This window comes from Tachyglossus aculeatus, chromosome X4 (assembly GCF_015852505.1).
Source record: "Tachyglossus aculeatus isolate mTacAcu1 chromosome X4, mTacAcu1.pri, whole genome shotgun sequence".
Lineage (NCBI taxonomy): Eukaryota > Metazoa > Chordata > Mammalia > Monotremata > Tachyglossidae > Tachyglossus > Tachyglossus aculeatus.
In genome coordinates this window covers 979029-989144 of record NC_052098.1, presented here as the reverse complement: position 1 = coordinate 989144, position 10116 = coordinate 979029, and the positions used below count along the sequence as shown (strand labels likewise).

Below are 10116 nucleotides of genomic sequence, written 5' to 3'. Positions count from 1 at the left end.
CTCTTTCCACTGAACCACACTGCTTCTCACATGTCCACTACTGTCATCTATTTATATTCATGTCTGTCTCCCCCTCTAGAATGTAAGCTCACTGTGTGCTGGGAATATGCTGGTTTATTGTTATATTGTACTCTTCTAAGTGCTTAGTATAGTGCTCTGCACACATAAGCGCTCAAATACGATTGAATGAATGAAAGATAGATAGAAAGTAATCGGGTTGGACACGGTCCATGTTTCACATGGGGATCACAGTCTTTATCCCCTTTCTACAGATGAGGTAACTGAGGCCCAGAGAAGTGAAGTGACTCGCCCAAGGTCACAGAGCAGACCAGTGGCAGAGCTGGGATTAGAACCCAGGTCCTGCTGACTTCCCGGCCCGTGTTCTTTCCACCAGGCCACGCTGCTTCTCACTGGTCAAACACCAGTCGCCTCAGTCACACTGGCATCTTGGCTCTCCGGCTGTTCATTCTCGGTCTCCTTCGCAGGCTTCTCCTCCCCCTCCCATCCCCTTACTGTAGGGGTTCCTCAAGGGTCAGTTCTTGGTCCCCTTCTGTTCTCTAGCTACACTCATTCCCTTGCTGAACTCATTCGCTCCCACGGCTTCAACTATCATCTCTACGCTGATGACACCCAAATCTACATCTCTGCTCCTGATCTCTCTCCCTCCCTCCAGGCTCACATCTCCTCCTGCCTTCAGGACATCTCCATCTGGATGTCTGCCCGCCATCTAAAACTCAGTATGTCCAAGACTGAACTCCTTATCTTCCCTCCCAAACCCTGCCCTCTCCCTGACATTCCCATCACTGTGGATGGCACTACCATCCTTCCCATCTCACAAGCCCGCAACCTTAGTGTCATCCTCGACTCCGCTCTCTCGTTCACCCCTCACATCCAAGCCGTCACCAAAACCTGCCAGTCTCACCTCTGTAATATCGCCAAGATCCACCCTTTCCTCTACATCCTAACTGCTACCTTGCAAAAACTCCTCACCCTCGGCTTCCAGGCTGTCCATCACCTCGTCCCCTCCTACCTCACCTCCCTTCTCTCCTTCTCCAGCCCAGCCCGCACCCTCTGCTCCTCTGCTGCTAACCTCCTCACTGGGCCTCGTTCTCGCCTGTCCCACCGTCGACCCCTGGCCCATGTCCTCCCTCCAAACATCCACCAAGCTAGCTCTCTTGCTCCCTTCAAAGCCCTACTAAGAGTTCACCTCCTCCAAGAGGCCTTCCCAGACTGAGCCCTCTTTTCCTCTCCTCCTCCCCACCGCCCTACCTCCTTCCCCGCCCCACTGCACCTGTATATATGTTTGTACAGATTTATTACTCTATTTTACTTGTACATATTTACTATTGTATTTATTTTGTTAATGATGCACATCTAGCTTTATTTATATTGGTTCTGATGACTTGACACCTGTCCACATGTTTTGTTTTGTTGTCTGTCTCTCCCTTCTAGACTGTGAGCCCGTTGTCAGGTAAGGACTGTCTCTATATGTTGCCAACTTGTACTTCCCAAGCGCTTGGTACAGTGCTCTGCACACAGTAAGCACTCAATAAATACGATTGAATGAATGAATGAATCTGCAGACAGTAACAACTATCAGTAGTATCATAATAATAATAGTAACTGTGGTATTTGTTAAGCACTTACTATACGCCAAGGACTGTACTAAGCGTTGGAGCAGATATAAATCAATCAGGTCAGACATGGTCAACCAGGGGGCTCACAGTCTACAAAGGAGGAAGAAAAGGGAGCATAGCCCCATTCCACAGATGAGGAAACCGAGGCTGGGAGACGCAAACTGACTCAAGGTTCTCCGATTCCCAGGCCCCTCCTCTTCCCATTAGGCTGTTCTCTTCCCTCAGGAGCGTCTCTGAGTTTGCTTTTCACTTAATAGGTGTCTGTAGCTTTTCTGCGGTATTTGTTAAATACCTACTATGTGCCAAGCACTGTGCTTAGAGCTGAGGGAGATGAGGTAATAATAATAATAATAATAATAATAATAATAAGGGTATGTGTTAAACGCTTACTAGGTGCCAAGCATTGTTCTAAGCACTGGGGTAGTTACAAGGTGACCAGGTTGACCCACGTGGGGCTCACAGTCTTAATCCCCATTTTCCAGATGAGGTAACTGAGGCACAGAAAAGTGAAGTGACTTGCCCAAGGTCACCCAGCAGACAAGTGGTGGAGTTGGGTTTAGAACCCACAACCTTTGACTTTCAAGTCCGGGCTCTTGCCAATAAGGCATGCTGCTTCACCATCTCTCTCTCCTTGGAGAGTTTGGTGGAATTCATTCTCCAGAGACTGTTCCTGCCATGTGAGCTCTGACAAGCCGCTTGACCTCTCTGAGCCTCAGTTTCCCCATCTGGAAATGGGGCTGAGACATCCATTGTCCCTGCCTGCTGCTTCTGCTGTGACCCTCACTGCTATTAAAGGTCAAGCCTGCCTTGAGAGAAGCAGCATGGCCTAGTGGCTAGAGCCCGTGCCTGGGAGTCAGAGGACCTGGGTTCTAATCCCAACTCTGCCGCTGGGCCGCTGTGTGACCTTGGGTGAGTCACTTCACTTCTCTGGGCCTCAGTTCTCTCATCTGTAACATGGGGATTAAGTCTGTGAATGCTATGTGGAACAAGGACCGTGTCTAACCCTAAGATCTTGCATCTTCTCCAGTGCTTAGAACAGTGCCTGGCACATAGTAAGCGCTTAACAAATATCACCATTATTATTAAAATTATATTATATCATTAATTATATTAATGTCTGTCTCTCCTTCTAGATTGTAAGCCCGTTGTGGGCAGGGAACGTGTCTGCCATTTCTGGTGTACTGTACTCTCCCAAGCACTTAGGCCAGTGCTCTGCACAGAGCAAATGCTCAATAAATACCAGTGATTGATGGATCTTTGAACATAAAGGGCTATTGGGTGTGTTTTTTAGTACAATCCAAATTCTCAAAGTGTCTAATTCAAGGAATAGCCCTCCTTTCCACCGCCTAGATTCATAAGCTTTCCAAGCGCTTAGTACAGTGCTCTGCACACAGTAAGCGCTCAATAAATACGATTGAATGAATGAATAAAGCTAGCGATCACTCACACTATAAAATGAATCTTCACTTTCAGCTGACAAACTTTGAAAAGCATGGGGCATTGGATTTTTATCATCTGAAAAAGGCAATCACCCACGCTTTTCCTTTATTACATTCCACATCCTGTCACACCAGCCCTCCACATTAATTGGTACTACGGCTTTAATCACGTCATGAACAGAGACTAATGGAATTTCATATTCAACTTCTTCAGGCTCTGGTACGCCTCTTTCATCACGCAACTGAACTGGTTTCTTCGATCGCTGCTCCTCAGTTTCTTCAGGCAATATCACTGGCGGACAAGCTTCACACGGGAAATGTCTTTCTGAAAATAATTACATTTTTTAAAATCACAATTTCCATTTCAGAGAACTGCAGCAAATCAGAAATGGTCCACCTAGATCTGCTGCCTTGATTGTTCCCTTGTGGTGGCTGGGACACTTTGGGTAGAATATAAAATATCAAACAATACCATAACAGATGTCGCTACCTGTCCTCCATAACTACTTTGTTGATCCACACCAGGAAGAAGAGTCTTTTTAATACACCCACGGAATAATAATAATTGTGGTATCTGTTAAGCGCTTATTCTGTGCCTAGCACTGTTCTAAAGCACTGGGGTAGATACAATATCATCAGGTTGGTACACAGTCTAAGGAGGAGGAAGAACGGGTATTCAATACCCATTTTCCAGATGAGGAGATCGAGGATAGAGATAGAGCGATTAGTATAGTACATTGCACACAGTAAGCACTCGATAAATATGATCGATTGGTATGCAAGTTAAGAGACTTGTCCAAGGCCACACAGCAGGCTGTGAGCTCCTCTAGACTGCCAGTCCCTTGTGGGCAGGAAACTCCTCTCCCACGTGCAGAGGAGCAGCATGGCATAGTGGATAGAGCCCGGGCCTGGAAGTCAGAAGGTCATGGGTTCTAATCCCGGCTCTGCCACTTGTCTGCCGTGTGACCCTTGGGAGAGTCACTTCACTTCTCTGTGTCTCAGTTACCACATCTGTAAATCGATTGAGACTGTGAGCCCCACGTGGGACAGGGACTGTGCCCAACTTGATTTGCTTGGAGCCACCCCAGCGCTTAGTACAGTGCCTGGACACATAGTAAGCACTTAATAAATACCATCATCATCGTAATTATTATTAGTCCAGTGCTCCGCCCACAGTAAGCCCTCCATATGGGTTATCCACCTGGAATCACCCAGGGGTCGTCCCGAGCTAACATCTCCAGAAATTTTTTCAGTTCATCATCCATGGGCATGTTGGAGAGGAGGTGAAGCCTTAGCTTTATCTCGTTGTTCTCGACTTTCCTCATTATGGTGGCAGCCGACAGGTAAGGGAGCCGATTCCGGATGAGCAGCAGGTAAGGCTCCACTCTCGTTGGCTCGGGGACCTCGAAGTATTCTTCATCTGAACATTCCGTTTCCTCGTCGGCCGGTGACAGTGGCCTGGCGCTGGGCGGCTCCTTGCTTGCTTCGCTCTCTGTCCTGTCTGTGTCTTTGGAATCCCACAGTGTAGAATCTTTGGGTTCGATGACCATGGAGCCTTCTGGGGAACTTGCTTCCATTTCCAAGTTGGCATCTATGGTATTTAGGGCGAGGGCGAGAGAGTACTGGGCTTCCTTGAGGGACATCTTCTGCTGCTTGATAAAATTCTCAGCCGAGGAAACCAGTTCTGACACCTGGGGAAAAAAAGGCGGAGGAAGGGCAGGAGAATTGAACAACTAGCATGGCTGGCATGGAAAAATGAGCTGGAAACCCATGAAGGACAACAGAAATAGGTGGGATGGAAATAGGAAGCAGCTGACAAGATCGTCAGTGGGATGAGGAGAGAGAAAGAGAAGGAAGGAAGGGAAGGAGGAAGGGTGGGAGGGAGGTCCCACTCCTCTCTCCCCCCACCCCATGTTTAGGGCCACACCTGGACAGCTCTGAAATCCAGGTTCCCATTGCACAGAAACTGCTCACATTTTGAGAATAGGAAACAGGACCAGCCCACACCACTGCTACTGCATGTCCAAACTTTTCTAGATGGTCTGAAGGAATTGAAAGTGGCAGGGATGGTGATGGATGCGGTGGGATCGACCCTGTTTCCTCTCCTTTGCTGCCTCTGGGAGCTCTCCCCCTCTAGACATTCATTCATTCATTCATTGAACGGATCCACCAATTCCGTTTTTATTGTACTCTCCCAAGCGCTTAGCGCAGTGCTCTGCACACAGAAAGTACTCAATAAATATGATTGATTGATTGTACTACTGCATTCTGGGGAAGCTTGGGAGAGCCAGAGGGTGATGCATGAAGGAGAACTCTCCCTCCTTTCAGCCCCTCACTGTCCTCTCCTGAGCTCCTTTCCAGGATAACATGCCTGGTTTAGCTTTCATGGGGCCGGGGGATAATGATAACAGTAATCATTATCATGGTATTTATTAAGCGCTGCCTATGGGCCACAGTACTGTACTAGGGGCTGGGACAGAGAGAGAATCTGTTTGGCCACAATCACTGTCCCACACCAAGTCGAAGACAGAGAGTGAGAATCTTATTCCCCTTATACAGACTCTTATTCCTATTATACAGATGAGAAAATGGATGCTCAATGACTTGCCCTAAGTCACCCAGTAGTCCATGGGCAGAACAGGGGCAGAGCAGAGCTCCTTGGGGGTGGAGAATGTGTCTGCTTGTTGTTGTATTGTCCTCTCCCAAGCACGTAGTCCAGTGCTCTGCACACGGTAAGCGCTCAATAAATACAATTGAATGAATGAATGAATGAACCCAGGCCTCCTGACTCTCATGCCCCTAATCTTTCCACTAGGCCAAGATGGGGGTGAGGTAGATCAGAGGTCCTCTCAGAAAGCAGAATGGAGAAGTATTCGGAGCTAACAACATCAGAAGCAGCGTGGCTGAGTGGAAAGAGCCTAGGCTTGGGAGTCAGAGGTCAAAGGTTCTAATCCTGGCTCCGCCACTTGTCTACTGTGCGACCTTGGGCAAGTCACTTCACTTCTCTGTGCCTCAGTTACCTCATCTGGAAAATGGGGATGAAGACTGTGAGCCCCACGTGGGACAACTTGATTACCTTGTACCTACCCCAGCGCTTAGAACAGTGCTTGGCACATAGTAAGTGCTTATCAAATACCTTTATTATTCTTCTTATTATTATTATTATTGTGTTAGGGTCTCAGGGCTCACCGTGCAAGGAGGTAATTCCACCGCCTCATCATCTTTGGGAGGTTCATCCCCCATCTTTTGCTGTATTGGACCTGGAAACTGTCAATCGGTAAGAGAAACTGAAATTAATGTTCAAGGGCCCTTTCCGGGACTGGCAGAGGTAGACGGGCCTGATGAAAAGGATAATAAAAATAATTATGGTATTTGTTAAAGGGCTTATTATGTGTCAGGCATTGTTCTAAGCGCTGGGGTGGATCCAAGCTAATCGTGTCGAACACAGTCCCTGTCCCATATGGGGCTCACAGTCTCAAGCCCCATTTTCCAGATGAGGTCACTGAGGCCCAGAAAAGTGCAGGGATTAGAACCCATGATCTTCTGCCTCCCAGGCCCATGCTCTATCCACTACGCCATGCTGCTTCTCCCGCTATACCCTGTGTTCAAGGTCAAGAAAGCAGCGTGAGAAGCAGTGTGGCTCAGTGGAAAGAGCCTGGGCTTTGGAATCAGAGGTCATGGGTTCAAACCCCGGTTCGGCCAATTGTCAGCTGGCTGACTTTGGGCGAGTCATTTCACTTCTCTGGGCCTCAGTTACCTCATCTGTTAAATAGGGATTAAGACTGCGAGCCCCCCGTGGGACAACCTGATCACTTTGTAACTTCCCCAGCGCTTAGAACAGTGCTTTGCAAATAGTAAGCGCTTAATAAATGCTATCATTATTATTATTATTATTAAAAGAAAGGCGTTGAGCAGATAATCAGAGATCCAGTCCTTGTTCCCTCAGCTCTGGGGCTGGCGAGCAGGGCGGAGCAAGGGAGGCACCTAGGTGGGCGCAAAAGATGCTTAAACAGTGCTTTGTACATACTAAGCGCTTAACAAATCATTATTATTATTATTATTATATTATATTATTATCATTATTATAAAAGACCCCAAAAGTAGTCTTTTCCTTCCTAACCCTATTTCCAGACATTTGGGCCCTCAACCCCAGTCCCGGGGAGGACGAGGCATTTGAAGCAGCATGGCATAGTGGATAGAGTCCGGGCCTGGGAGTCGGAAGGTCGGGGGTTCTAGTCCTCCTCCGCCACGCATGTGCTGTGTGACCTTGGTCAAGTCACTTCACTTCTCAGTTCCCTCATCTGTAAATCATCATCATCATCAATCGTATTTATTGAGCGCTTACTATGTGCAGAGCACTGTACTAAGCGCTTGGGAAGTACAAATTGGCAACATATAGAGACAGTCTCTACCCAACAGTGGGCTCACAGTCTAAAAGGGGAAGACAGAGAACAAAACCAAACATCAGTTCCCTCATCTGTAAAATGGGGAGTGAGCCTGTGGAGCCCCATGTGGGACAGGGACTGTGTCCAACCCAGTTTGCTTGGATCCACCCCAGCACTTAGTACAGTGCCTGACACAGAGTAGGTGCTTAACAAACACCACACAGTATTATTATAGAGGCTCCCAGCCCCCGCAAGTGCGTAGGAATAGACTCCATACTCACCTAACCCGCCCCCGCCTCCCTCAGGCGCCAGGGGGGCGGGGGGAAGCGGAAGCCCCTCCCCCTCAAAGCAGCATGCGCTGTGACCGCCGCCTTAGCCAATAGAAGCCTTTGTTAGCTCACGGAGCGGCAGCGGGCGTTGTTCTGATTGGTCCTCCGGACGTCCGGGCCCCGCCCCCTCCCCGAGGGGGCGCGTGCCCAACGGCAGGATTTCTACCCACCTCGAGGCAACGGATCAGGGACCACGTGATCAGACCCACTTGCCTACATACTGTGGGGAGGAACCCCTCCCCCCCAACACCGAAGTGTAAAATATAAAGATATAAATAATATATATGGGAATCAGAGTGGCCTAGTGCTTTGTTTGTATGCTATTTGCACATAGTAAGTGCTTAATAAATGCCATTATTATTATTAATGTACTTCCCAAGCACTTAGTACAGTGCTCTGCACACAGTAAGCACTCAATAAATACGATTGAATGAATAATAATTCTCGTATTATATGTTGCCGACTTGTACTTCCCAACTGCTTAGTCCAGTGCTCTGCACACAGTAAGCCCTCAAAATACGATTGAATGAATGAATCAATGGCATTTGCTAAGCACTTACTATGTGCAAGGCACTGTACTAAGTGCTGGGGTAGATACAAGCAAATCGGGATGGACACAGTCCGTCATTCATTCAATCATATTTATTGAGCGCTTACTGTGTGCAGAGCACTGTACTAAGCGCTTGGAAAGTACAATTCGGCAACGAATAGAGGCAATCCCTACCCAACAATGGGCTCCCCCATTTTACACGTGAGGTAATTGAGGCAGAGAGAAGTGACTTGTCCAAGGTCACACAGCAGACAAGTGGTGGAGGCAGGACTAGAACCCACGACCTTCTGACTCCCAGGCCCAAGTTCTATCCATTACACCATGCTGCTTCTCTGCTACTTACTAAACATTGCCTATGTGTAAAGCACTGTACTAAGCCCTGGGGGAGATCCCAGCCAATCAGGTTGGGTACAGTCCCTGTCACTCATTGATTTAATCATATTTACTGAGCACTAAATATGTATTGTTTGTGTGCAGAGCACTGTACTAAGCGCGCTCGGGAGAGGACAATACAAAATTAAACAATGACCCACATGGAGCTCACTCAACCCCCATTTTCCAGATGAGATAACTGAGGCCCAGGGGAGTAAATGGCCTAGCCCAAGGTCACACAGCAGACAAGCGGCAGAGCCGGCATTAGAACATATGTCCCAGGCCCGTGTTCAATCCACTAAATTATGCTGCCTCTCTTGCCTAGTAGATAAACCATGGGCCTGGGGGGTCAGAGGACCTGGGTTCTACCCTCAGCTCGGCCACTGCACTTATTGAGCTCTTAGTGTGTGCAGAGCACAGTACTAAGCAACTTGAGAGAGGACAATGAGAAGCAGCGTGGCTCAGTGGAAAGAGCCCGGGCTTGGGAGTCAGAGGTAGTGGGTTCTAATTCCACCTCTGCCACTTGTCTGCTGTGTGACTTTAAGCATGTCACAACTTCTCAGTGCCTCAGTTACCTCATCTGTAAAATGGGGGTTAAGACTGGGAGCCCCACATGGGACAACCTGCTTACCTTGTATCTCCCCCAGTGCTTAGAACAGTGCTTGGCACATAGTAAGCGCTTAACAAATACCATTTAAAAAAAAAAGACAATACAACAGAGTTGGTAGACCCCAAGGGTCCATCTGTCTCTGACAATGGCCTTGAGCAAGTGACTCGTCTGCTGTGTGACCATGGGCAAGTCACAACTTCATTCATTCAATCGTATTTATTGAGCATTTACTGTGTGCAGAGCACTGTACTAAGCGCTTGGGAAGTACAAGTTGGCAACATATAGAGACGGTTCCTACCGAACAATGGGCTCACAGTCTAGAAGGGGGAGACAGGCAACAAAACCTGTAGACATGTGTCAAAACAGTTAGAATAAATAGAATTATAGCTATATGTACATCATTGAAATAAATAGCATAGTAAATATGTACAAGTAAAATAGAGTAATAAATCTGTACAAATATATATAAGTGCTGTGGGGAGGGGAAGGAGGTAGGGTGGGGGGGATGGGGAGCAGGAGAGGAAAAAGGGGCTCAGTCTGGGAAGGCCTCCTGGAGGAGGTGAGCTCTCAGTAGGGCTTAACTTCTCTGTGCCTCAGGTACCTCATCTGAAAAATGGGGATAAACACTGTGAGCCCCACGCAGGAGAATCTGATTACCTTGTATCTACCCCAGCGCTTAGAACAGTGCTTGGCACACAGTAAGTTCTTAACAAATACCATAATTATTATTATCTACCTGTACAGTTAGCTTTGAGCCCTAATGTTTCTCCTTAATAACCCTTCGTTAGATCTAT

The 10116-nt window shown here is 47.8% G+C and overlaps 1 protein-coding gene across 2 annotated transcripts; it reads right to left on the bottom strand.

Annotated features, from left to right (window-relative positions):
- Positions 1-3148: 3148 nt before the first annotated feature.
- On the bottom strand, positions 3149-7766 carry LOC119948142. Of its 2 annotated transcripts, XM_038770056.1 has the most exons (4): positions 7743-7766; positions 6266-6343; positions 4278-4767; positions 3149-3401 (listed from the first exon to the last, which is right to left on the bottom strand). In XM_038770056.1, the coding sequence occupies exons 2-4, from the start codon at positions 6317-6319 to the stop codon at positions 3166-3168; spliced, it is 780 nt and encodes a 259-aa protein (XP_038625984.1). In that variant the 5' UTR covers positions 6320-6343; positions 7743-7766; the 3' UTR covers positions 3149-3165. The 2 variants fall into 2 exon arrangements, with proteins under 2 accessions (XP_038625984.1, XP_038625985.1); XM_038770057.1 differs by lacking the exon at positions 7743-7766 and having other exon boundaries at positions 3277-3397; positions 6266-6410.
- Between the last annotated feature and the right edge of the window lie 2350 nt (positions 7767-10116).